Genomic DNA, 27,321 nt, shown 5'->3' with positions numbered 1-27,321 from the left:
TGCCAGTAATCCTTGAAACAAGCCTTTGAAGAATGAAAGAGATGAAGAAAAATAATGGTAGTGTCCTCAGAAGGCAGAGGTGTTGCTGTACTGCATTGCAGTGCATGCTTGCTGCTGGGAGTGTGCATGTGTCTGGCTCCACTTCCTGAGGGCTGTTGATTTTGATGCAGTTTCTCTTCTGGGGCTTCCTCATGGTCAAAAAATGATGGAAAATGAGAGGTTGGGGAGAAGGGGATGGTGTGTGGAGGGGTGTGCTGGGGAGTGGGGCTGTCTGCCCTACTGCAGCCTTCAGATGAAGGAGGGATGCTCATTACTGGGGTGGTCCTCCCTCTGCCCCCCTGTCAAGGTCCCTGCCTGGTTGTGGCTGATGGCACCGAGTGAGCAGCGATGCCTGTGGTGTTGCAACAAGAGGTGGGGTCCAGGATGGAATTTGCAGACCCGAAGTGCTGCTGGGACCTGTGTGCTGATAGAGATGAAGCCCAACTGCCACGAAGCATTTGTTACATCTGCTTAGAGTTAATGGAGCATCCAGGGTTTATGGAGATGAGCGGAGCAGGGAATGGGCTTGGGTTTGCAGAGTGAAGATGTTAATAGCATCACGCTTGCAGTGGAGGAGAGCCTTTCTGTCAAGGGCTTGGATTGACTATCGAGCCTTTGGGAATCTTAGACATTTTCTGAGTAATTTTGATTTATCTATCTCAGCCACGAGGGGGGAGAATTTAACGTGCAGTTATTTTCTGTACCTCGGGATGGGATGGCAATGACTTGAGTTATTGTTTTCTTTAGCAAATTGTTCCTTCTTCCCTACCCCATCCCCAGATGAAGGCTCAGACCTGGCTTGCTCAGCTCTTACTCGAGCAGCTCTAATGCATAACACACATTTCCAGCTGCATACAAGCAGGTGCTGGCAGTGAGGAGTGTGGTGAGTGGTGTGGGGGCCTGAGGAGCCGAGAGGAATTTGGCAGCAGCTTTGCTGGAGCCGGGCCGGCCGCTGGCCTCGCGTGTGGCTGCTGCTCCCCTGCTCCATCCCAGGGCTCTGCTGTTCCCTGTGGGTGCAGTTATAATGGATATCATGGGAACAGATGAGAGAGAGAGACATTGCTGAGTGGAGGCTTTTGAAATAAGAGTATTTAATGCTTTTCTTCCTTTGCCTTGTTCCCATGTGCATCAACACCAAACAATTTTACAAATAGCTGGCAAGCAGCAGTTCATCATAGATTTTAATAAGTGTATTGTGCATCCATCTCTCCCTCCCTTCTCCCACACTTCAGAGATGGGAGCTGGCAAAGTTTTACAAATGAGGGTGCTAATTCATCCTTTGCCAGTTTAAGCTGAAGGAAGGAACGAACCCCAGAACCTGTAGCACAGAACTTGTGTTGCTGTGAGAGCCCAAAGGTCCCTCCTCGCTGGAAGCTCCAGGTCTCTTGTCGGCGAGGCGAGTCTCGTTGCAAGAATTTGATGGGAAAGTTGATGGGGAAAAGATGGAGAAGGATTTTTGGAGCTTGATTTTTCCAGCATCTTAAGCCAAGGGAGGCTCCAGATTGCCATGAGTGTGTTTGCTCCGGAATGGGGAAAGAAGGAGACGCTGGGATGCTGCCCAGGAGAGTGTGCATCCGCTGCGGGGTACCAGCTCCCCTGGCATGCTGATGCTCCCCGGTGCCATGGGACTGGACTGGAGGGGGAGGTTTGGAGTGAAGTCGAGCCTAAAATGGCTCTTAGGCCACCTAAAAGGGGTTGCTCGGGCTTCTCACATGCTTTTCCAACAGGGATTTGAACAGCCCCAGCCCCACTCGGCAGCCTGGTTGAGCACATTTAATTTCAAGCATTTGAGAGCTGTAGGAAGAGAGGCAGGGCTAAAGCCAGGCCTAATTGGAGAGGAGGAGAAGGGCTCTAAAGCAGATGTGAAAAGCTAGAGAGCTCCATAGGCTTTGGTTTGAATTTGGGAGCTGAAGTAGTGCAGTAATGAGGGGTTTTTTTGAGCCCAGGGTAAATAGCATATTCGTCTGTTTGTGTACCGCTTGTGAGCGCAGTAAAGCTGAGCTCACGGCTAATGCAAACAGTTTTCATTAAGAAATAATCAGAAATAAAAAGCCATTTCACATGCTGATAAGAAGCCAGTTGGTTTTTATATTTCACCAGCAGTTTAAGCCGTATTCAAAGCCATTTATCTTTTTCCAGTGCTGGCTGCAGAGGATATGAAAAATGCAGCAGGCTGCACACATGTAATTAAACTTTTGGCAGAATCTTTGCCCTGCAGCTTTACTAAGAAATCCAATAATGATAAATTGAGTAGAATGTATGGAGGACTTTCTGTGAACAAGACTTAAAATAATGTATGTGGTGCAGATAATTATTTGCCACATAATTGTCTTGGCAACATTCTCGCGAGCACCCTTGTCTGATTGTGTCAGCTATTCTTTAAAAGCCCCCTCCCTTGTTCTCCTCTTATCACTACTCCAATTTGCTATTGAGGCTTTCCTGACTTCCAGCCAAGTCTGTGTTTTGCTGTAATTATTGTTTTGTTCTCTTTAGCCTGTGTGAGATGCAGCATTTCAGGCTGGGAACACTCTGGGTGCTGTGCTTTGTGTGACAGCCACACGCATCCCCTCCCGTGCCGTGTCCGACGCTGTGCCGGTATCATCCCTCCACTGTAATTATCCTTTTTTTCCTCGTTTTTAAATCGTTTCCAACACCAATTGGTAGTAAACCCCATCGCTTGACCCGTGTGCAGTTTGTAGTCTCACTGTTAGATGTGACACTACTGGGAAAATGATTCTGCATTTGTCTCCCTGGGTTTGGTCTTGCTGCCTTTATCCTCTGTTAATGCGCTGATAATCTGTAGGAGAGGCAATTTTGTGTTCAGATTGTCCAGGCACACCACCCACAGCACTTCCCTGGTAAAAGCTGCATCTATTCTCTTTATTTCCCACAGTTTTCCCACATTTGCAGAGCAACGTGGCATTCCCCCGTCCTTTGTCACCACTGTCCTTGGAGGTGCTTCAGATCTGCTTGCAAAATGTCTAATGTTCATCAAAGTTTTGCCAGGAGTAGGAAGCAGACTACTTGTAAGTAAAATAAGGTAGTAATTAACAAAAAGGGATCTCATAGAAGTGGTAGGTGTGTGTTGGGGCTGGATGATACCTTAGTGGGTGGCAGGCTTGTGTTAAGCAACGGAGCTGGTCTGAGCATTAGCTTTTGTTCATGAGAGCCATGAAATGGATCTTTTCTGGTAATTTGATGATGGGGAGAACGGGGTAATTTTCATCAGAATGGGGAAAGCTGAAGCTTCCCCAGTTACAGACACAAGATGAACGTTGGCCATTGCATCCCTTACTGTGCTCCTTCACAGAGGATGCCTCTGAGCCGGGTGGGATGCATGGTGGAGAGTGTGGATGTTCCTGTCTAATGCTCTCAGGTATTGGTTTCTGCAGGCATGGGTGGCCCTGACGTGCAGCTGGGTCCCTTCGTGGTGCTTGGAGCTCCTCTCTGGGGCTATCCACTAATGCTGGTGGCCAGGCATTCAGCAAAGCGTGCTTTTTCGCAGTCAAAATTCACCTATGGATAGGAGTTGGGGAGCTGAGGTCTAAACCTGGAAGAAGGAGCTGGAAAGGCTTCGCTTTGATGGTTAAATACCAGCAAAAGCCTTTCTGTGCCTTGCTGCAGGAGTCCTGGGGGCTGGAGGTTCCTAGGGTGAACCCATCAAACCTAGGGACAAGGGAAATGAGGAGAAAGTACAGCTGGAAGGAGGCAATGAAGAGCCCAATAAACCATCAGCTCAAAGCACTGGGAGTTAACGTGCATGAGTGCATCGTGAGTGGTTTGGACAGCCAGGTCGGGCTGGAGCTGGAGCAGCTCTCCCATTCCTGAAGGCTCCATTTGTGTCCTGAGGGGTCAGCAAGCATCGTGCCACCACAGCGGTCCCCTCCCTGCCACAATCCCCATGATCCCCTGGGAATGGGGCATGAGAAATAGCCGAAAGGGAGATGGGAGCATCATAGGAGTGGGACAAATGAACGTCTCTGCGAGCAGAGCAGATGTCGAGGCAGAGTTGTTTTGTTCAGAGCCAGAAAGTCAGGTTTTTGGAAACGCTGCTGACATTTGGTTGATCAGTTCTGTTAAGTGCCAAGCGAAAAGCAGCTTGGGAGGGGTTGGGTTTTTTGGCTCATTCTGCCGAAACAATGGGGATACAAGTGAGACATCCGGGTTTCCTTTTTACGAGTAGTGACAAGACAAGGGGGAATGGCTTTAAACAGACAGAGAGTGAATTTAGATTAGATATTAGGAAGAAATTCTTCACTGTGAGGTTGGTGAGAATTAAACAGTGATGGAGCACCCTGCCTGGTGTCAGTACCACTGTTCGCTGCTGGTGCTGTGAGCGATGAGAGCATGGTGGAGGTGCTGCTGCACTGTCAGCAGCAGCTTTTTTGGCATGATTTAAAGAAAAACCAAATCACTGATATCACACTGTGCATTCCCTGCATTCCCCCAGCACATACCCAGAGTCTGCAGACTGCAGAACTTCCCCAGAACCACCAAACCTCCACTTCCAGCATCCATCCTGCTTTTTTACCTCACAAAAACCGCCTCAAGAGTTTACGCTGTCACTGTGTTGCAGTCACTCATGCTTTTATTGAGCACTTGTTGCTCTCTATAGAGGGAGAAGTGCTGGTGTTTTGTTGCTTGAATGTAAGTGCTCTTCTCAAAATGGTTTGCATGGTATTTTTCCTCCTCCCTGGGAAGTCCTTAATGGCAGAGGGGGATTCCTGCACCTTTCTGCATCCTCACATCACCCTGCGGTGACGGGGCTGCTGGCAGCACTGGGTGCAGCCCTGTGGGTCAGCATCAGCTGAGGATAATGCTGTTTGTGGGACCAGGAGATGTGTGCCAAGCAATTAAAGTAACCCAGTGGTCTGGCAGGAGGAGGGGATGTCATCTGTAAGTGGCTTTAGCCTTGGCTGCCCCTTTGCCAGCCAAGCCACGCCAGCGTTCCTGCAGTGAATTGGACAAGCTGCTCCGCTGGGTCTAATTGTCCTTGCTGTTGCTTAAAAACGTATTTATCTTCAGCCCCATGGGCTGGAGGAAAGCTCTGCTATCGAATGTGACTGTGTGTTATTGACTGGGCTGGGATTTGGGGACAAAGTGGCTGGCTCCATATGGCTAATGACAATATTTAGCAGCGCAGCATCTTGCTCTGCGGTGGCCCTGTAGGGGAAAGCACAAGTGTTGTGGTTTGCAGCCCTGGTGACACCATCCAGGGATGCTTCTGTGCATGGTAGGTGGCAGGAGGTGCCTGCTCCCACTGCTGTAAAGTGGAGTTTTACTCTTTGACCTGTTTTTTTGCTACCAAAAGATATTAAATTGTTGTGTTTTTCTGTGTTGCTGAGCACCGTTTTGGGATGCCTTTAAGTGTCCGTGTTTGTGTTGCAGATGGCCAGATGCAGTATTGCTTTCCCAAGGTGACCTCCTGTGTCATGAGTCCTCTTATCCCAAGGTTCTTAATTGGTGCTGAAACACATGCTGTGCGTTGTGTGATGTGATGGCCAGGCACCATCGTGCCTCCAAATAGCAGGGGAAGCAATTGGAATTCCATCAAAACAGCTTCAGATGGCTTCTTACACTGTGTCTGTGAACAAAAAGATGGAAAGCGTGGGTCAAGGGGCAGGAGAGAGAATTCTATAAACCCAGGGGGAGAGAATTATATTGTCTAAATGTCAAATCTTTAATACTAAGCCATAGCTGTGTGAGGTGGAGGAATTTGTGCTCCTTGTTTCTTGGCATCCCTTCACCTTTTCATGCTGAAGGTCTCGGTGTGCGTGGGCTTTATTATGGTGCTTCCTGGTGCTTGTTCACAGCCCAAATTGGGGCTGAGTTTTTAGTGGCATGGTTTTAGATAACTAGGTGAAATAGAGCTGATGGTAATGGTCCTGCTGGGAGCAGAGGTCTGGGAGAGACCCTGGAGTTACCCGGTGATGTCTTAGCAAATGGCAGTGGCAAATCTTTTGGTAGCGGAACAAATAGTCACTAAATACAGTTCAATGTACTTGTTTTGTGAATGGGGTGGGATCAAAATGAAGTGTTATGGGGTTTTCCTGTACCTGTGATGGCAATGGTACTGCAGAACTGCAAGGTTTGGGGCTAGGAAGGGCAATGGGCTGACCATGGGTCCCTGCGGCTCATCATCCTCATCAGCCACCACCCCCAGTGCTTGTCCCCACCACATTGGGACCTTGCAGGTGCAGGCGATGCTGGGGAGCTGTGCGGGTCCCCGGAGGAGGAAGAGGAGGCAGAAGATGAACTTGTGCTTTGACTTAGGGTCTCCCTGGCCTGTGGGCTCTGCAATTTCCATGGAGGGAAACCTCTATCCTGAAATGAAGGGGGCAACACACACACCTTCAGCCCTGCTCTGGGCAGTGTTAGTCCTTCTCCCTGCTCTTTCCCTCTGGGAGGGGAGGCGCGAGGTGCCCAGCTCTGTCTGTCACCCTCTTGTCTGACCCGTCTGTCTTTCTGTCCCTGCAGACAAAGGTGAGAATGGGGAGCCCTACCAGAGGAGGAAGGGTGCAGGGCCCACCCTGCCGGACACCCCCCCGGCATTCCCCGTGGCCAGGGACGGGGCCCCTGCACCCGGCAGCAGCAGCTGGAGGCGGATTATGCTCATGATCCTCGCTATCACCATCCACAACATCCCAGGTAAGTCCTGTCTATCTGTCCATCCATCCCTGCTCACGGGCAGCCCCATCCCGGGAGGATCACACACGGCTGCTGCCACCTTCTCTCCCTTCTTCTGTTTCTTGCTGCTCACAGATGGCATTCCCCAAATGGGTGCCCGGGTGCCTTGTGGTGAGATCTGTCATGTCAGATCTTGCTCTTTTGGTAGGGCTGAACTGTGTAAGGTCTTGGCAGCCAAACCCCTTATGGAGAGGGGGATTGGGAGGGATCTTGGACATCTGCAGCCTCACTTGCTATTGTCAGCATGTCGTGGGCACGCACAAAAAAAGGCGAAGGTTTTGCACTAAGTGAGCAGTAATTGGGTTTCATCCTTCAGAGTGTCAGGGAGCCGGGGTGAGGAGCCAGGCGGTGTGTGCATCTCAGTGCCTTGGGCTGTTGTCTGGGGGTTCCTGTCATTCAGCAAACAAAAAAAGGAAGTTCTGTAGAGGAGTGAACCAAGTGTCACTTGTAGCAATAGGTTAATGGGAACATGGCCCTGGCTGCTGCAGAGATGCTGGTCTAACGTTTTGTTGCTTCTCCAAGAGCACAAAGCTGCCCTTGGACAGTTACAGAGGCTCAGAAATTCTCTCTTGCATCTTAAAGGTCACAATATTAAAGCTTAATAACCAGAGAGGTGCATGACTGTGGCCTGCAGGTCTGGGCTCAGCCCAGCAGGGTCTCTGGGTCACCATGGGGGTGTCTGTCCCTGCCAAACCCTGTCCTACATTCCTCCTCCTGCTCTTTTCCACCTAATGTGTGCCCTTCCAGCAGCCCCTAGTGCTGTTGTGGGGCTGGGTGGCTGACAGTGGCTGTTTGTGCTCTGTAGGGCCACTCACCCACGGCAAAGCCCTGTGCCAACGTTCTCCTTTTAGTGGGGCTTTGCCCCAAGTCATCCAGAGGTTTTTGCATCACAGAGGTTGGACGTGAGGCTGCATCTGCCATCGTGTTCCCCAGAGCCCTGCCCGCAGGTCACGGGATGCCAGCACTGATTTCACCCTAATAAATAATTCAGATTGTGATTAAAGCAGGAGCATGTGGCTGCCCTGCTCATTAAGGTGTGTCTTGCATGAAGCAGATGCTGGTCCAGCCTCTCGGTGAGCAGCAGAACATGGTTCAGTTTGGCTTTCCCTAAAGTCCTTCTGCTTTCCCAGCAGAGTGCCAGCAGCACTGCTCGGATCTGCTGCGGCCCCTGCCTGTGGCTCCGGGTTTGGAAACACTGTAATGCTCTACCTCAATTAGCAGCCCTGCAGCACGAGGCTGACACTGTAATTAGCGCAGGCTCCTGCAGCGTAATGACACCTCAGGGAGCACGTGGGGCGGCAGCGCCTGTGCTGGGGAGGTGCTGGGAAGCTGGGGATGCTCCGTGGGATGCTCTGGTTGCCGCAGCAAGGAGGATGCAGCCTTTGGGTGGCTGCTCCTGTCTGCGCTCACCTCGCTGGATCTCAGGTCTGCCCAGGGGCTGTGATGGGCAGGAGGTGGTCTTGCTCCTTTGAAACCTGTGGTGTGTCACATCTGAGCCCAATCTCTGCCTGAAGTCCCTCTGTCTGGTGGTTAAAACTTTGGACAAGGGCCTGCAGGGACAGGCCAAGGGGAATGGCTTTAACCCGCCAGAGGGGAGACTGAGATGAGCTCTGAGGCAGAAGCTGTTCCCTGTGAGGGTGCTGAGGCACTGGCACAGGGTGCCCAGAGAAGCTGTGGCTGCCCCATCCCTGGCAGTGTTCAAGGCCAGGTTGGACACAGGGGCTTGGAGCAACCTGCTCTAGTGGAAGGTGTCCCTGCCCGTGGCAGGGGGTTGGAACTGGATGAGCTTTAAGGTCCCTTCAACCCAAAGGAGCCTGGGATTCTGTGATTCTAAAACCCTTGCTAGGGCTGTGTCCATCCCTGTTCTCTCTCACTGGTGGGGATTGGGCTCCCTTGTCTATTGCCAGCAGACAACAGTTTTCTTTACATTGAGCCCCACTTTGGGATGACCATGCTTCAGCCTTGTCAATGCATCTATCTGTGGCTTCAGGCAAACCTGCTGGAAGGCAGTTAATGTGCGGGTGAGATAGCGGAATGTACAGACAAGCCTCTTGCATTCAGTTGTATTTAGTGGGCTCTGCTGGCAAGCCAAAGGTTGGTTAATTTGTTCCAAGGCCGGTAATGGCAATGTAAAGAATAAATTGATGATGTCAGGAGATGCCAAACCACAGACTATTGCTGGTAATTAATATTCATATATGCCGGGTTTAGCGAAACATTAATTATGTATTTAATCAAGCCCTGTTGATTCTGTTTTATCTTTGTACCTTGGGTGGTTGTTATGCTGAAGACTTCAGATTAATTAAAATGTTACTGGTATATCACAAATAACAATTAGAGAGGTGCGAGTAGAACCGCCTTTCTCTTTGTGCTTGTTTGGAAGGGAGGAGGAGGGCCCGGTGGGATGAAGCTCCTGGGGGCACTGCTGGCTCCATGGGGAGCTATTGTGGAGGGCTCTTTTGCTCTGAGCCCAGCCTGGTCTCCAGGCTGTGTGAGGTTGGGGGTTCCTCTGGTAAGGAGATGCTGCAGGAGCCCTGAGTGCTTGCAGTGCTCTAGGTGAGATGGAGGACAGGACCAAGGCCATGTACTGCTACAGTCCTCATGCCCTGTGGCTCTCTCTGGCATCATGGTGCTCACAGGGGTGTTGTGGGGTCTGTGCTTCCCTGGGGACCTCAGTGCTCCATCCCTGGTCACCCCGAGGAGCCTCCCCACTGGTGCCACCCCCTTCTGTGCTTGCTTCCAGGGAGGCAGTGGGGCTGATCCCGGTTGTCACAGGTACAAGGTGATGCTTCCAGCCACTCTAATGTTGCCAGGGAAACCTGGATTCTTCTGTCTCTTTGCGACGTGGTGGGCAGAGCAGGGCAGCCCCAGACCCTGGCACGTGCCATAAAGCCATCCCCAGGAGCTGCATGTAGAGCTGGAGCCATCCCCTTTGTTCCAGCCCTTTGCTTCCTGCAAGAATACATCTTGCTTTTCTGTATTCAGTCCTATCGCCCTGTGTTTGCTCCCTGCTTCAATTTCTGCAGTGTTTCTGCCTCAAGTGTCACCATTCAGTGGAGGTGTCTGGGGGGGAGTAAATGGGACATGTCAGTGGTGCTGCAGCATGCACAGAGCACCGGCATCCCCTCTCACCCCCAAACCTCAAGTGCCTCCACCTGAGGCTTTATCTCCAGTTCCCATTGCCAGAAACAAGCTGGAATCTATTTTCTTTTAATAAGAAAGAACAAAGCAAGGAGCAGAACAGAGTGTGTGAGCTAAATACAGAACAAATTCACTCTTGGTGTCAAAGGTGCTGGAGAGGAGGGAGGGATGGTGGGGTATTGCTGTGAGCAGGAGGGAAAAAATGTAAGTGGAGAAACTTATAGATGGTGACATCTATGGGAAGGATGAATGAGTGTCCTGGGAAGCTGTGCTGGATCGGGGGGAAGGTCCCTGCATCCCCAGATGACAGCATCTAAGTTCATTCCCTTTGGGACTATGCTTGGAGATGGCAGCAAGAGGCACCCGGCTGCATTGGGGTTTGATACTGGCACTGTGCTTTGACATGTTGCAGTGTTTTGGGGACCCTCCTTCTTCTTTGAAGAGATTTAGCCCTAAAACCGATAGGTCACATTCTGGCCAGTGCTGTGGGGAAAGATATAGCCCAGTTCAGAGGAGAGGGTGCAGGGTTTACAGTGCTGGCACCCTGCTTCTGTCCCCCATCATCGAGGCACGACCAAGTCCTTTACTTAACGGTGGCAGTTCCTTGTGTTGATGATTGACTTCAGCACGTCCTGCGCGTCCCTGCAGCCGCTCTGCGGCACTTCTCCATCCCTAAGGAAGGTGCAGAGCCTGGCAGCAAGTGCTGCCTCCGCTTTGTTTTATCCCGAGGAAACGGGGGTAGAAGGGAAGTCTGCACCAAAGGATGGTATATGTCACATTGATTTGAAACACGCTTGTTTGCAGCTTTGCCTGGGAAGGAGAATGGTTCAGTTGAGTGCCCTTTTAGCCTGGATAGCGTGAGACCTGCCTGCTGCCCTCTGCACCCTGGGGTTGGGCTGGGGATGGCCCCAGGCGGGTGATCTGCCTGCCTGGGGATGGGGGCTGCCTGGATGCTGCTTTTCTTTATGGCTTCTTACTGCTTTACCCAGTTTTAATGTCCGTTTATGTGTCTCCAGCTTTTTGACTGTCTGGGGGAAAGGAGCAGACAGCAGGTTTTGGTTCTGGTTGTTGGCTGATGGGTGTTTTCGTGCAGGCAGCTGGCACTGGAAATGGGAGCTGCATCTCTGAGCTCCATCACTGCTCACCATTGATGGGGATCCAGCCAGCCACAGGTGGAGGAAGCTGGTGGGGACACCAGCATTGTCACCCCTTGGCCATGTCCCCTGCTGTGGACCTCTCCAGTGGTGGACAGTGATTTAGTCCCATCCATCTCTCCTTGGCTGGCCTGTCAAAACCAGCTCCCTGTGTCGAGGGCTGTGGGGGCATGATGTAGGAGTGCAATGTGCTGCTTGGTTGTCAGCTGGTGGAGATGTGTCCAAAACAAAAGGATATCTTCCCACTGATGAGGAGGGAGCTTCATGGCGAGGTTTGTACATTGAACCATGGGGTGGTTTGACATCTCCCATCCCTGCAGTGGTTGGGTCCAGGTTTGACGTGCTCTGCCAGTGGGTGCAAAATGGGGTGCTGGAGGCTGCAGCTCTTTAAACCTTAAACCAGCTTCAGACAGAGCTTGTCCATCAGACCCAAATCTAAGCTGGTGTCTTCTTTGGTGGAGCTGCTCCTCAGATGATGGTGAATTTGAGGATGCTGAGGAGGAGGGGATGCAGAGAGAGGTTTGAGGATGGCTGGAGCAGCACAGCAGTTGCATACTGTGCTGTCAGATTGGTGTTCCTTGGGAGGGGGTGATTTCCAGGCTGGTTCCTTTGTCATTAGCAAAAACTGATTGAATTAATTCTCCTGGGCCAGGCGCTCCCATGCACTCAGCCTCCCGAGAGATAGCTGCGGCTACGAGTGTGATATCGCATCTCAATTATAAAGCAAAGTGATTATTTTTATGAATATTCTCAGAGCCCCATTAAAGGCTGGTAACATTCACTTTGAATGATGGGGGTTTTTTTATTGATCTGTTGAAACTGAGATGAGACTATTTTACAACTGTTGACTTTAATAAGCATTTGGCACCCACTGGGGCTCGGCAGAGTGTGAGAAGAGGAGCTATTTAGCTGCACTGATTAATCTGTGTGATGCCTCTCTCTGAAATTACAGCAGACCTCCTTCCACCATCCCTTCCGCGGGTTGCTTTGCTTGTGATGGCTATTGGGCACTCTTGAGCACCTTTGGTTTCTCCTAGGTGTTATTTTTAGTAAGAAAAGGAGATGATTTCTCTGCAGATTGTGTTTGAGACAAGAAGGTGAAAAGGAAGAAGTAGATGAGGGAAGGTGTCTGTGTGTGCAGTGATTTGATGGAGTTCAAGCACTGCAGAGGGTTGCGGGGAGCAGAGGGACCAGCTCAGCCTGTGCTCACAGCTCGGGAGGATGCAAAGATGCGTGTTTGAGCAGTCATGAATTTTTCACAGCACTTTCTGCTGTGGGGAGAAGAACCAGGCTGGGCTATGGCTTTGTGAGGCTGCTGCCCAACACATCTCCGGTTCGATTTCCAGAGGGACCCTTGGGCACGGATGCGTCAGGGATCGAGCGGCCGTTGTTTGCGGTGGTGCCGTGCTGTGATGGCCCCGCGAAGCGACAGAGAAGAAAGGTCAGCTCAGATGCAGCCCATGAAGGCAGAGCTGGGGGCTCAGCGCTTACCAGGGGGTTTCACACAGCGGTGACTCATGTGGGATCAGGAGCAGCGCAGCCGCACGCGCTCTGGGAAAGGTGGCTTTAACCTTTCATTAAGCCTCCCATTAATCGGTGCGGTATCAGCACATATTTTGACATTTTCATCTATTAAGCACCTCAATGGATTGAAATGATTTGTTCAAAGTTGTTAAAGCTTCTGTGCTGAGGGGTGGGAAGTGTGGGGAGGCAGCCGGGTGATGCTGCCGGGAGAGGGATGCAGGCAGCAGCCTCAGCCGCGGGTGATGCTCTCAGCCACCCAAGGGAAGATGCCACCGGCAAAAACCTCATCCTGTGAAGGTGGAAGCTAAGGAGAAATCCTCCCATGGGCACAACAGGGATCTCCTGGGTACCTGTGCATGCCGTGCATTGCTGTTTCCATGCCCTCTGTGCGTCCAAGGGCTGTGACACTGCTGGGGATGGTGGTGTCCCTAAAGCAGGATCATTACCTGGTGTGCAAAATGCCAATACACATAGAGTCGAGGTGTACATCAATGGGAAGTGCCCTGACCCTGGGCTCTGGGCTGCTTTCAGCTCTATGGCCACCAGCTCAGCTCCTTTGGGACTTCCCCTTGCTCCTCCTGAGCAGACAGATGCTTTGGGGTGCCTTGTGTGTGGATAACAGCCTGATGTAAATGTAATTCCATGTATTATGTGGGCACGGTGGGAAGTTTTCCTCTGCAGCCCATCACGCTGGCAGTGTTGAAGCGGGGGAAGCATGGGCAGGGGGATGAGAGCTGCGGGGTCTGTGATACCCCACTGACAGCAGCTCGTATTTCAAAAACTAATATGTGCCCAGACACCTGCAAAGCCAGCGGGGAGCTGATAATGTTCATTTATCTCTGAGGCATCGTTTTGAGTTGGGGATCGCTTGTTTTATAAGTGGTAACAGCCACAGAGGTGACAAAAGCCAATTAAATACAGTATTTTCACCAGCTGGAATGAAAGTCTGCTGAAATATGCATGTGGAGGCTGCTCTTCTTTCTCATCCCCACCAGATCTTGCAGGTCTGTTGCATCAGACGTCGGTGAGCAGTAGCCTGAGAAATCATTTTGTGCTGGAAATGAAACATTAAATACTTGTGATGGATTCGGGTTGTGTGGGGTCGGGAAGAGCCTGTTTCCAGCATGGGTCGGTCCCTGCTTTTAGGGTCGTTCTGGTTTGTTAATATGGGGGAGTTTTCTTCTTCCAGAGCATTCTTGTGGTGAAGGAGCTTTGGGATGCTGGGAGGTTACTCTAATTCTTTAAACCAGGTACCCCTGGTGTGAGCAGTGGCCGTGTGCTGCCCCATCAGCTCCTGTTTAGCTGCTGCAGCTTGATGGATTGAAATTATTTATTCCATGTCGTCGTGCTTTGGAGGAAGGGGGAGAAAAGTGGAACAGGACTGGATGGAGGTTGTCTGGCTCCTGCAGGATGAACCAGGAGGTGGCGTTAGGGGAATTGCCTTGTGCTACCCAAATTCCACCTTGTTTAAGGGACACAAATCCCTGAGCAAGGCTTCTCTTGGGCTGGTTTCTCCCTGTATCTGTTGCCATGAGTTGCCCAGAGTCTCCTTGTGACTTGTCATATCATAAAAGGTTTGCTCTGAGCAATTTGGGCTCTTTGGTGCCCTCATTTCAATGCCAAACAAACCCCTTCAGCTCTCTGGTTGCACCAGTGCAAACACCCAATTCTGGAGGCTGTTTTCAGACAAAGCTCCTATGAAATTGCCTTGTGCCCCCCCAGAGTAAGGCATTTGGTAGCCCATTGGGGGCTTAAAATCCCCTTTTAGTGGCATTTTAACTCCATGGCATCGCACACAGCAATATGGTTTGCCTTCCTTTGTGTCCATCCTGCTGTTAAGCGCGGGTGAGCTGGGCATTTCAGCTGTTTGCTTTTCCAGGCGATGGCCACATGGACCCTGTCATCATCTGCTGTTTGTCATCACCTCTTGCACAACCTTGATGGGACCCATCTGTGAATCCCTGGAAAGCTTGGAGGCTGAGCTGCACCATTAATTTTATATCTCAAAATCCAAGCGGTGCGGTTGAGCTGTCTGGGCACATTGGAGGCTTTGAGGTGTTTCACCTTCTGTCAGCTTCGTGTGTGCACATCACGGGCCTCAACCACTGCTGAATTGGTGCTTTATTAATTAATGCCTCTAATGGGTAGATTCCCGAGGGGTTTATAGACCTGTTCCTGGAGCAGGAGAGAGGAGCTGAACTGACGTGTGATGCTGAAGCAGGTCTGCGGTGGCTTGACTCTAATTCCCTACCCAAAAAGGCAATTTCTCACTGTTTTTCAGCTGCCTGGCTTTGCTGTGCTTTCCTACTGCTGCCATCCGCACAAACCTTTATTGGATTTTGCCCAACACACCTTTATTTCCCCCCTAAATATGGGATTACTCAAGTTAGGCATCAGAGGGCATCCCTTGGTACCAGCTGTGCCGGAGCAGGCAGCTCTGCATGATGTGCACAGCCATGCTCACACCTTCCTTTGCTCCTTCTAGGATGTTACAGTGTAGGAAAGCACCAAAACTGGTTCATTTCTCCCATGCCTTTTTCCACAGCAGCATTTCGGAGGGTTGGGATCAATGGGGCTTCACAGCTCTGCCTGTTCACTGCCTGCATCTGCCCGTGGCTGTAAGTAGTGGTGAGAATAATGATTGCTCAGGACTGCTTTGTCTGAGCAGATCAATCCAGCTGGTGCCTTGGGTTTTGTTCTCTCTGTCCTGTCACTGTCTATTGGCAGGGTCAGGATGTGAGCGCTGTGGATCTGCAGGGAGAAGGGGCTCGGCCACTTCCCCATCCCAACATACGCTCCTCAAACAAAAGCTCTTGTTCATCAGGAACCCAGGGGAGGAGAGGGAACGAGTGAATAATTCATACCACAAATAATAATACATGCTGCTGTACAATGGAAATTAATAATTTAAATTTTCTCTTTGTGTTCTGGTGAAAGGATTTTGGGTAATAATTAGGATTGATCTGGCCTCCTTCGCTGCTGCTTCTGCATCAAACAAGTGGAAATACCGCTTGGCCAATGTGGCTTTGCCACAGCTCCTGCTGGCAATGCAATCTCTGGGCAGCTCGTACACGTGGTGAAGGGCTCTCGTGAGGTCAAGCACTGCCACTGCTTAATGATAATTCATCACAATCTAACGCTCAAGGGACTTCTCTGCTCACACCACAATCACTGCTGCTCCTTGGATCTTCTTCACGTGCACGTTTAGAGGACAAGGACCACTCCATGCTGGTGAGACCCCCCTGCAGTCCTGTGTTCAGCTCTGGGACAACAACACAAGCCTGCATCCCACCCGGGGGAGCTGAACTGAAGCCAAGCTCCAGTGAGCAGCAATCTGTTACCATAAACCGCGGCATGTTTTGTTTCCATGAAGTAGGGTGGCAGCTGTGATGGGTGCCATCAGCGTGGAACCAGAAGGTGCGTGTACAGCAGCAGCTTCTAGCATGGAGATGAAAAACCTTACATGTGCTGATGGGTCTGTAAAAGGCATCTTTGTTCTTCCTGCTCTGAGGAAATAGAGGAGCTGGGGAAGTGGGGTTTTGGAGGAGTTGCCATCACCATGCTCTTGCACTAGTGCTTTTTGCTGGAAGTTCTGGGAAGTGGGGAGGGTGCTTCTGGCATCCCAAGGAGCTTCCTGGGCTGAAGCAGGAGGTAAATGATGTCCTGGACCTCCTGCACTGGGCAGGGAGGTGGAAATCCAGCCAGGCAGCTTCTTATGGGGAAGTCGCGCTGAGATCTGGGTGCTTTCACTTGGAAGAGCCTGTGGTTATGGATGTGGAAGAGAAACATGATGTGGAGAGCGGCAGGTCAAGAGTAAAAGCTCTCACACCATGCCAGGACCTCTGGTCTTGTGCCAGGGCTGCCTGTGGGAGCAGCTGGGGTTTGGGGGAAAAGCTGCTTCCCAGGACTGGAGCTGATGGGATGTACTGCTCTATGTGTGTATATGGATGACGGCCAAGGAAGGCTGCCCCTGGAGCTGTGGTGGGGTTTGTGTTTCCACTGCCTTAAGACTTGGTTTAGTTAAAATAGCAAAAAAAGGTCTTTCTAAAATGACTTTAACCTCTAGAAACATGGAAATTGCTGAAATCTGATAATCTCTGCACTTACTTGTGCAGTAATGGCAAAATGATGTTACCTGGAGGGAGCTGGAATTCAGTCTTGGGGGAAAATGAGTTTGAATAGTGGCAACAGGGACAAGTTTAAACTCCCCTAGAAATACAAACCTCATTATAGCAAGATTAATTTCCCACTAGGAGCTTAACAGTTCTTCAAAGAGCAGGATGAATAATTGATGACACGTTGGCATCCGTAGTACCTTCCTAAAGGAAGCGTGTTCATTTGCTGACCCAGGAGAATTAGCTTCAGAACCCCTCGCTGGAGGAGATCATGTCATTCCTGGCTCTGTGAATGCTGCTGCCAGGCTCGAGGTGCTGGTGAGGGATGCAGGGTCCCAGCCTTGCTGCTGGAACATGGGTCAGGGGGTGTTAAACACTGAGGTACATCCAGCTTTTGGCATTCCAGAGGAGAAGGACTTGGGCAGCTCTTTATGAGCCTGGTAGTGCTTGCATTGTTTAATGAGAGGATGCTTTTGCCATGAACCCCGTGAGCGTGTTTTTGGGCCGTGTCTGTCTTGGCACCCGTGGTTCTGTGTTGTATCGGGTGTGTTAGCTCATGCAAAGGGAATTCTCAGCAGTTGTATGTGAGACAAGACTCTTTCCTTTGCTCACAAAGGCATTTACTGCTGTTAAATCCGTAATTCTTTCTATTTCTTTCAAAGCCCTACAGGCACAAACCTCTTCTGAGCTGTGCTTGCCTTGTCTGCCCCAGCAATCCCATGTCCCGGCAGGCAGAGCTGTGGGATTTCTGCTCTAGGTAGAAGCTATTCACAAACCTGCTTTTCTGCTGCTCTTTGCCCTCCCTCCCAAGGTTTTGCCTCTGCTCAGACTGTGGGATCTGTGAGTTATTCATGGTTTATTGTCCCTGTGGATTCTCCTCCTCCTGCTCTGCCTGCCCGGGAGGGCTTTGCTGCATCCCCAGAGCAGTTTCCTGCAGGGGTATTCTTTAGGCAAAGACCCCCATGGGTGGGCTGTGCTGCTGAATCCTTGCAGAGAGCAGGAGGCATGGGATAAACTAATGGGTAATGAGGAGGTCCGTGTTCCCCTGTCACTGCTGTTCTAACCCTCTTGTGCATCAAGAGAAGGGGGAAAAAAACCCCTAATCTCTAATGCTGTTCCACAGGAGCAGTGTCAGCTCTGCCTGTGGCATCCTGCTGCCACATTTGTATGTGAGGTGAGACTCAGAGGGCATTACTGCCCGCAGAACAGTCCCTGTTACAGCGGTGATCCTGGACAAAGCACAAGCTCTGGGATGCTGCGAATTCATTGCTTTATTCCTGAAATCCTGCCTACGTGCTAACAAACTGATCTGGAGAGAAAAGGGAATTTTGTTTTGTGGATTCTTCTTTTTTAACATTCCTGTAGGGTTTTAAGTGTTCAAGGCCAGGTTGGACGAGGCTTGGAGCAACCTGCTCTAGTGAAAGGTGTCCCTGCCCATGGCAGAGGGTTGGAACTGGATGATCTTAAGGTCCCTTCCAACATAAACCAGGCTGGGATTCAATAATACTCTTTATCCACTGCCTGTATTCTTGCTCTTTGTGGTATATGAGAGTAACATAATAACTGAGGTTAATTTGCTTGCCTCTAATTTATCAGGGCCCTGTGAGCGATGCTTCCAATTTACTGCTTTGGATTTCTGGGGAGTTTCAAGGGCTTTTATTTTCAGTTGCTGTTGTGAACATGCCTCCTGAGGATCCCGAGTGGCTTCCCGTGGTGGCTGGGAAGCTCACTTCATGCCCAGAAACAGAGCTGGCAAGGGCAGGATCTCGAGGAGACCCATGAACCCACGCCCTGGATGTGCAGGAGGGTTTTCCTGGCTGCTGATCAAGGTGGAGGGCTGGGATCCCTGCGTGGCTGCTTATGCTGCCCTCAATGGGGTTTAAAAATCACAGACTGCTTAATTTCACCTGGTTCTTTCACTGCTTTAGATCAGGACTGCATATCAAATGTAGTATGTAAGGGCACATATGGATATCATGCTTTCTGCCCTCGCCATCACAATCAGCAGTCAGCATAACCCATCCCACAGCTCTCGAGTATTAGCAACAGGAGTCTCTGTAGCGACCCTCCAGCATGGTTATTGCTTTTCAGTTTGAGGTTTTGAAGCTTTTTCTTTCTTTCCCTCAGAAAACAAGCAGAGGGAACACATGTCTTTGCAATGAGCTCTGCTGACCGAGGGGTTTGTAGCTGATCCTTAAGTTAGCATAAGCTTAGTCTGATCCCTGGTAACGCCTTATCAGGATAGAGTGTCTCGAATTATAAAGCCAAGGAAGCCCAAGAGAGGCAAAATCCCTTTGTTTAGGCTAAATGGACTCATTTCCTTGGCAGTGGCTGAGATTGGTCATATTCCTTCTGCTGCAACTCTGCAGAGGGATGCTGAGTGAGCACCCCAGCCTGGTTCCGTCGCCACATGGGTCCTTCAGCTGCATGGAGCCTCTGGCTCTTCCTGCCCTATCACTGCTTGCAAGAGGGGCTGACAACTGAAATCCTGGGAAAACCCCTGTCTGACATGGAAAGGTTTCCTATGGGACATGCATGGCTTCTTCCCACCCTCTTTCCCATCCCAAGCTGTAGGGCTTTTGCCTTGCCCTGCACAGAGGGGTGGCCCATGGTAGATCCTTCAGTTGATATGGGTTGCCTGGGACTGTATTCCTCTGCCTCTCTTCACAATGATGCTGAGAACCAGAAATCACACCCAGCTATTTATTTTTCAAGCTGATGCCTGAGCCTTCAGCAGGTAAGATCTGCTTTCCCATTCCCTTTGTCAGTGACCTGATGTCTTAGTCATCCATTTGCAGAGCCTTCGGCGCAGCATATCCGTAAGTGGTTGACATAGAAACATTAACCTTTCTGTGTCTTTTCCTACCTGAAGAAGCCACTCAAGCTATTTATAATTTGAGGATGATGTGCGCAATACCTGGGAGAGGAGCTGCAACCAGAAGGCTGAGCTGGCTGTGAGCTTTGAGCACGGGCAAACTGGCAGCAAGTTCTTTCTGCTTGTCTTCCGTGTAAAGCTTTTTATATCTGCCTCCTTACCTGCAAAACAGGGTCAATTGGAGGTTTGACACCTTCTTTGCAAGAGGCTGAACCCGTGTTGCTGAAGCAGTGAGGTGGTTGTGTGATCTTGGCAGGCTTTTCTGAAAGAAATACTTGAAACAGATCACAGCAGTGGCCTGAGTGCATCATACCTATCTACTACATATAGTTAGAGGCTTCCTGGGCGTCAGTGGTGACCATGGGGTGTGCTGGGGTCCCTGCTTTGTGGACCACGTGTGACACCAGATACTTGGTGGTGAGTTCCCACTGGATGCTCTGGGGTTAGCAGCCCATTGGCCAATTCATGTCTGTACTCATCCTGCCCCAGCTCTTGTGTCCTCTGGTGGGAAGTGGGGACCTGGACAAGCCCATGGTCAGGGGCTGCCGTGTCACCTGCTTCTCTGCTCTGTACTGGGGAGCATCTCCACTGTGCTGCAGCTTCCACCATTGGCTGCTTCTCCCTCTCCAAACAAGCAGTTCCCTACACACCATCTGTTGATTTTAATTTCCTATGATTTGTTTCCATGTATCTGTGATTTGCACTCTCATTAATTGTGCTGCTGAGTTTCTTATTCCACGAGGCTTGTTTTGCAGCGGGGAAATCGTTGTGGTTTTTCCCCTCTGTCAAAGCTATTTTTATGATTCGCACAAACAAGCACTTTCCTCCTTTGAATTTTGCTCTCACAGAATCATAGAATCACAGACTGAATCACAAGGACACCTTCCACTAGACCAGGTTGCTCCAAGCCCCATCCAGCCTGCCTTCTTTGGGCAAGTTCTTCCCTGTGAGGGTGCTGAGGCGCTGGCACAGGGTGCCCAGAGAAGCTGTGGCTGGCCCATCCCTGGCAGTGTTCAAGGCCAGATTCCCCAACATCCGGTATTTTAAGGATAACTGGGAATCTCCTTACCCCATAACCCTCTACTTGGGGATTGCTGCTGTTGTTTTCCCTGTCTCCATCCCGCACCTTGGCACAAGCTGTGGATCCAGGCTCTGAGGAGCTGTTGAGCGTTTCAGTTCTCCACGCTCCGCCTGGACTCAAGGATGCAAATGCTGTGATTAGCAGAGTTAGTGCTGCTTTTTATGGTGTGTTTCCAAGGCAACGGGAAATTCAGAAGACCACGCTCACAGTCCTCTTCTTCCCAGACCTCATCCTCCAGTGCACAGGTAAACACCCTCAGTGACATTTCCAACCTGCTTGAATGCTCATCTGAATAGTCCCCACTGCCCCTCGCGTGGCTGCCAGCAGCTGGAGTGGGTAATCGCCTCCTTTGGAGGCTGTAAAACCCAGGCAGCTCCACAAACAGGTTTGCTTTTGTTCTTCGAATGTTCTTTCCCTCCTTGCTGATGCCCCTGAGGCTGCCAAAACAAAACTGGGGATTTTGAACAGAGGAAAACCAAGCAGCAGCGGTTTGATGCTTTCTAAAAATAAGGTATTTCTTATTTCTGGGAGGTTTGAGGCAGCTGTGCCCGTGGTGGGAGGGGAAGAAAAGTTAGAGAGAGGGACAGAGGGGAGTGGGAAGGATGGAGCATGATCCATGAGGAACTGCATGGAGGAGGCAGTGGTGGATCGCGGGTCTCCTGCACCCGCTGCCCTCCTGGGATTGCTCCTTGGCTGGTTTCTTTGGAGCCTGTGGGATGAACTGTAATCTGAAATAATCCACAAACTGGGAGTTTTCTCGTGGAGTTTGGGCTTCCTTCTGCTTTGGAGACCGTCTGTGCTGGGGTTGTGCTGGGATTTGGGCACGGGGATGTGGCATCGCTGGCAGCCTGGTCCTGGCTTAGTGGAGCTCCTGGGGACTTCATGGGAGAAGTTGGTGTTTGGTTCTGCAACTTGTCAAATTCATCAGCAACTTGCAGAGGCATCTCTCTACAGAGAGATTTGGTGACCTTGAACCTTTTTGAACAGACCTTGATGTTCTGCACTGCATTGCTCCTTATTAAAACATCATTTCAGCTGGTGACGATTGTCACCTTTTCCCTTCCAGCTCACTCATAGACCCTCAGGATGGTTTGTATTGGAAGAGACCTTAAAGCCAGGACCAGTTCCAACCCCCTGCCACGGGCAGGGACACCTTCCACTAGAGCAGGTTGCTCCAAGCCCCTGTGTCCAACCTGGCCTTGAACACTGCCAGGGATGGGGCAGCCACAGCTTCTCTGGGCACCCTGTGCCAGCGCCTCAGCACCCTCACAGGGAAGAACTTCTGCTCATCTCAATCTACCAAATACAGGAATCTCTCTGCGTTGACTTCCCAAGAAACTGGTTGGGTTCACAGAGGGGAAGCACCCTGGGCAGGCTCTTGCATTGAGCTCAGATTAAACACTCTTAGATTAAAATGAGAAGGTAACGACCTGGCCCAGAGTCCTGCGTTCCTGCTCACATCAGTCTTTGCTCCATTGAAGTGCAGGAGGAGGGATGGTCTCAGGGCTGTGGTAGGGTTTGACCTCATTGGTTTTTTCCGTCCTGTTTCAGAGGGCCTGGCGGTGGGAGTTGGATTTGGAGCTATTGGAAAATCCGCATCTGCAACCTTCCAAAGCGCCAGGTAAGAGCCTGCTCCCCGCATCCCTGCTCCCCGCATCCCTGCTCCCGCCTCGCCCCAGCCAGCATTGTCCTCATGCCGCAAGGCAACCCTGTTATGCTTCTCTCAGGACTGCTGTGAACACAGCAGGGTTAGTTCAGCTCCTCCAAACTGCCTGGGGTTGGGTTTTGGGCTTTGGGTGCATTTTCACACCAGTTGGGAGCAAACCCCGGTGTACGGGGTGGGTGGCTGCCCCTGGCAGAGCTGGGACTGGGCTGACTGGGGCATTGCTAAGGAAGTGGGAGAAAGGAAGAAGTGCGGTGGGAAGTGGGAGCCGGAGGAGCTGTCTGGGCTCTGGGAGAGCTGCTGGCACCTCTTGGTGGCTGGTTCACAAATGGCACCTCCTGCCCAGGCTCCTCCGTGCTCCGTTGCCAAGCTCTTTCCTTTCTCTATTTGACACCCCAGCCTGGTGGCACAATGTGTTCTCTTTGCCCTTCCTTTACCAGCCCCATGCTGCAGTTTGCGTGGTTGGCGACATGCAGTGTGTTTGGTCAGTGAATAACCTGCCCAGCTCTTATGGTTTATGGATGGAAATGTTTTATCTCGGCTGCCTTGTTCCTGCCAGAAGATATGTGGGTCCCTGGGCTGGTTTTGGAGCCCTCCAGGCTGCCCTGGCCAGGCAGAAGCTGTGCTTATGAGAACCCTGCAAGGACGCAAGCAAAACCTTCTCTATTTAATGCCCTGTTACATCCCTGGCTGATGGGGGGCCCAACCTGACAGCACCGGGTGTGCTGCCCCAGGCATCTTGATTGAAGCAGGTACCATCCAGCTCTGTGGGGAGGCCAGCGGGATACACCAGCTCCAAACACTGAGTTTCTCTAACCTTTTAGAATAAAAGGCTCTTCATAAAGTCTGCAGAGGCTCTAGAGATGCTTGAACAAAAGGAGTTGTTTTCATCAGCTGCTCGGTTGAAGCTAAAAAGCCAGAAGCAGCTGGTTCTTTCTCTGTATTTACAACAGCATTAATCAAGTTAGATGAAAGGTGGAGTCTGCACCATGAACATACCAATGCAAATGTAGTCAGCTGCGAAAGGAGACAAAATAACTTCATTGCCATCAATCTGGCTGTCACTCTCAGCTGCGGGCAGCCCCTGAATCGCTCAGTGTAGCTGCTCCGCTGTGAAGCCGTTTGGGAAATGTCCAAGAGTAAAATATTAGGTGGCTGGTTTGTGTTATGTAGGCTTAAAAACCAGTGGAATTATACTTGATGTGAACCAATGCGGGAAATAGAACTACCCCTTTTGACACAGCTGAAAGGGAAGTTGCTCCTTGGCCAGCCTCTTTGGGGACACAACAGTCGTGATCCCCCTCGTGTCCATTGCTTTGATTCAGGGTTGTAACGAAGGAGCTGTGTGACTTGGTTTACCTCCTCCATCCTGCTTCTGCTCCCCCCGGCTGTGAGTAACCGTGTTAGCACTGAGCTGAGCCGCCTCTGGAAGGCTCATTCCTTCAACCCTTGCATTGTGCAGAAGGGGTTATGAACGCTCTGACGCGTGCGGAGCCCGAGCAGCATGCCTGGGGATGTTTGCAGTGGCTGGGAGATGTTCCCGGGGTTGGCTCATCAGAGGACCTTCCTCACTGACTTATGCTCCATGAATAACTGCCGGCTTGCTCGGGGAACCGCTGCCTGATTGCATTGCTCCCAGAGGGGTGAAATCTCAGCAGGAGCCTGAATTCATTCCAGCCCTGGTGAGACGTGACCGTGATGTATCCTGAAGGGCTGTTTGCATAGAATTATAAATCACAGAATCCCAGGCTCCTTTGGGTTGAAGGGACCTTAAAGCTCATCCAGTTCCAACCCCCTGCCACGGGCAGGGACACCTTCCACTAGAGCAGGTTGCTCCAAGCCCCTGTGTCCAACCTGGCCTTGAACACTGCCAGGGATGGGGCAGCCACAGCTTCTCTGGGCACCCTGTGCCAGCGCCTCAGCACCCTCACAGGGAAGAACCTCTTCCTAATGTCAAATCCAAATCTCTCTTCTTTCGTGGAAGTGCTTTGGGGTTCGGTTAAAAAACAAAACCAGGAGGATTAGGAAGCAGGGTGGGATTCTCACCTTTTAAACACCCGGTGCTTTGCATGTGCTGACATCACCTCTGCCATCCCCTGACTCTCTGGGCTTTGGGAGGGTCCTGCCCCTTACCTCTGACTTGCAGGATCAGTACTTCTTGGCTCCTCCATCCATCCGTCTCCCCGGATCCTCTCAGTGCTGCCTGCCAGGCTCCTGCCCGCGCTCGTCTGCGTTTCTTTGCTGCCACCGGGTGTGCAGGCTCTGTTCCTGCGATCTGGCTCCTCTGTTCTCTCCACCAGTGCCAGCACTCACCCTGGGATTCAGCCCCTCGCCTCGTGAATTGGTTCATTTATGGGTTTGCAGCGTGGGGGAAACCCACTTCATTTGGCTGGTCAGGGGATGCGAGTGAAGCGTGGTCCTGTGCCCGAGGAATCTGGGATCTCAGCAGTGGGGTTGGCTCTTTGCTTTTGTGTGCTGGTGGGTACGGGTGCTCCTTTGGCTGGGTGGCACACTCAAGCCTTTGTTGGGAAGGTGATGTGGGTTTTATGGCAATTTAGATGGGATTTTGGATGACCTAATGTTTGCTTTTGGAGTGTTTCCCACGGGGGCTGAGCCCATGCTTATCCTCAGGCAGGAGCATCCCTCCTTGCGCTGGAGCATCCCTGCCTGTTGCAGAACTGTGATTCATCTGCCTGGTTCTTTGCAAGGATAAAAGCATTGGAAAGCCCCACAGGCTGGAAATAGTGGCTCAGGACCAAGCTGCTGTGGTGACAGGAATGAGACCCAGGGTGAGTGTTGCCCGGGGTGCAGGAGCAATGCCCGTACAGAGGAGCAGTGCCCGGTCCGTGTTATGCAGTGAGCCCCATGAGGGGGAAGGTTCCCTCCAGATGTGAGCAGGGAGGCAGGAGCTGCTCCTGGCTGCCTTCCAGGCAGGAAGGTAAAGAGAAGGGCAGCCATGCCTTAAAAAAGCTGTTTTGCCTCCCCCTCTTTGCACACTGTAACGCGGGGGGAGGAAACCCTCTCCACCTTGTGTGGCTGATTTAACAGGAACCAGATGGAGCTGCTGAGACCGAGACAGGCTGAATTTGTGCGTCCCTCGACTGCTCTGGGGGTGCAGGCAGGGCTGGCCAGTGCTGGTGTGCTTTGTCCATGGCTTCCCCAGGGCTGGGTGTGGGAAGAGACCCTTCCACATGCCCTTTCTTCTCCCCTCTCCAGCTCCTCTGCTCTCACCATCCATCTCATGGCCCTTTGCAATTCAATTCAGGCTTCTTCCCTGCCATGGGACACATCATTTCAACAGTGGTAGTGTTTTGAAGTCCTGGGTAATCAGCGAGGTTTGACAGATGGAACACTTAATTTTAATTTCTAAATTAAATTACGAATTTATAATGGCAGGAAAGAAATATCTGCAAGTCTGACTTGAGCTGAAAAGACAGAATAAAGCGCAGAGGGACTCTTTCTGCGCTCTTCCTCCCCAAAAGTGTATTGGGCATTGTTATTTTTAAACCCATCCCTGTTACAGGGGCAGAAAACTCATGTTCCTATTGCTGGCCAGGGAAGTGGAGATGCACAGAATGACCTGCAGGCTCTGGGCTTGCAGTTGGACACTTGCAAAGCAAGAGCTATCCTCATCCAGGTCCTTATCCTTGTCTCCATCCCCGTCTTCATCCTCAGTTGCTGCTCCTCTCCCGTCTGACACTAGGTGGTAACATCCATGTTCCTGTCAGACTGTTCTTGGTGGATTTGAGGCTGGTACATGGTCTTGCGCCGCTGTAGGATAAGCCCTGGAGCTGATGGGACTCCCAAATGTGGCTTTTTCCCTGGCAAAGCACCTGACAAAGGGCTGCTCATTCCGATGGGAGAGAACATTTAATGAGTGAAACCAATATCGAGTTAAATGCCATAAATTACTTTGAGCAGATGATATACTAAAAAGGACTAAAAGTTTGAGAAATGAACTGTTCTGTTAAGCCACGGGTGGTCTGGGCACTGGCTCCTCATAGGATACTGTGGATGCAAATAATTTAGAGAGGTTAAAAATGATGTAGGCGAATTTTTGGCAACCCTCTGCCTTAGGATAGAGCTGAGCCCATGTAGGGGTAAGGAGCTGTGGGGTGTCAGTTGCTGCCTCTGGCATAAAGCAGGGGGATTTGGGGTGGTTTGTTCATGGTGCTGATGGCAGCTTTCCCTGTTCTCGGGGTTCATGTGGATCCGCTTCTGCAAGCTGCAGGTCAGGCTTTATCCAGGATCCAATCGCTGGTCACCATGGATGTGAGGAAGGGGAAAAGTGCATGGTTTTGCGGGTGCAATGTCTAACTGGGGCTTGCTCTTCCCCAGCACAGACTGTGAGCTGATGGACCATTGCATCTCCTCCCACATCCCACCTGCCTGGTTATCTCCTGAATGAAAGCTCCTATTTAGGGCAGCTGGGGAGCGGGATATGTGTGTGGAAGTGATGTAAACAGATATATTTTCTTCCCCCCCCCCCCCCCGATGATGATGGTGATGTTTCCTCTACTGCAGCACAATGCTTCCCATTCATCGGCCCTGTTGCTGGGAATGCTGGCCTTGTTTTGATCTGTTGTGCCCACAGATTGTTTCCTGTCCAGCTTTGGTAAAACAGACAGAAAAGAGGCTTCGAGTTGACAGGCAGACTTTGACTATGGCTTGGAAAATATTATTTCATGGGACAGCCTGTGCCTCCCACGCTGTGTCTCTCAGGCTGGGAAAGAGAAAATAGGCTTGATTAATGTACGGAGATTGAAACCAGGAAAAAACTTTATACTGTGTTTTCTCTGAATGAATGGACATCATTGTGGTCTGAGAGACAGCAGAAGACACGCTGGGTGTTTCTCTCATCCGCAATCTTTGCCTCTTGCTTACGAATGGATCCACAGTGGAGCTAAAGAAGATCAAAACGTGGGGTTGAATCCCAGCTTCTTTATCAGATCAAGGCTGTGCACAGAAAAGCACCTCTGGATGGGAGGTGAGGTGGGGCTGCTCGGGGATTTCCATGTCTCCTGAGATCCCAGGAGAACACT

At 51.1% G+C, this 27,321-nt stretch overlaps 1 protein-coding gene across 3 annotated transcripts in view; it reads left to right on the top strand.

Moving 5' to 3' along the window:
• SLC39A11 (solute carrier family 39 member 11) overlaps positions 1–27,321 on the top strand; it is a 78,576-nt gene that overhangs the window by 39,154 nt on the left and 12,101 nt on the right. For all 3 annotated transcript variants that reach the window (XM_030506465.1, XM_030506466.1, XM_030506467.1), the window contains exons 6-7: positions 6,517–6,687; positions 22,168–22,237. In XM_030506465.1, coding sequence (XP_030362325.1) covers positions 6,517–6,687; positions 22,168–22,237 — 241 coding nt within the window. The remainder of the gene's footprint in view (positions 1–6,516; positions 6,688–22,167; positions 22,238–27,321) is intronic.

The sequence above is a fragment of the Strigops habroptila genome, chromosome 14, assembly GCF_004027225.2.
Source record: "Strigops habroptila isolate Jane chromosome 14, bStrHab1.2.pri, whole genome shotgun sequence".
NCBI lineage: Eukaryota > Metazoa > Chordata > Aves > Psittaciformes > Psittacidae > Strigops > Strigops habroptila.
Note: the sequence above shows the minus strand (reverse complement) of the source record. Positions and strands in the feature narration are given on the sequence as shown.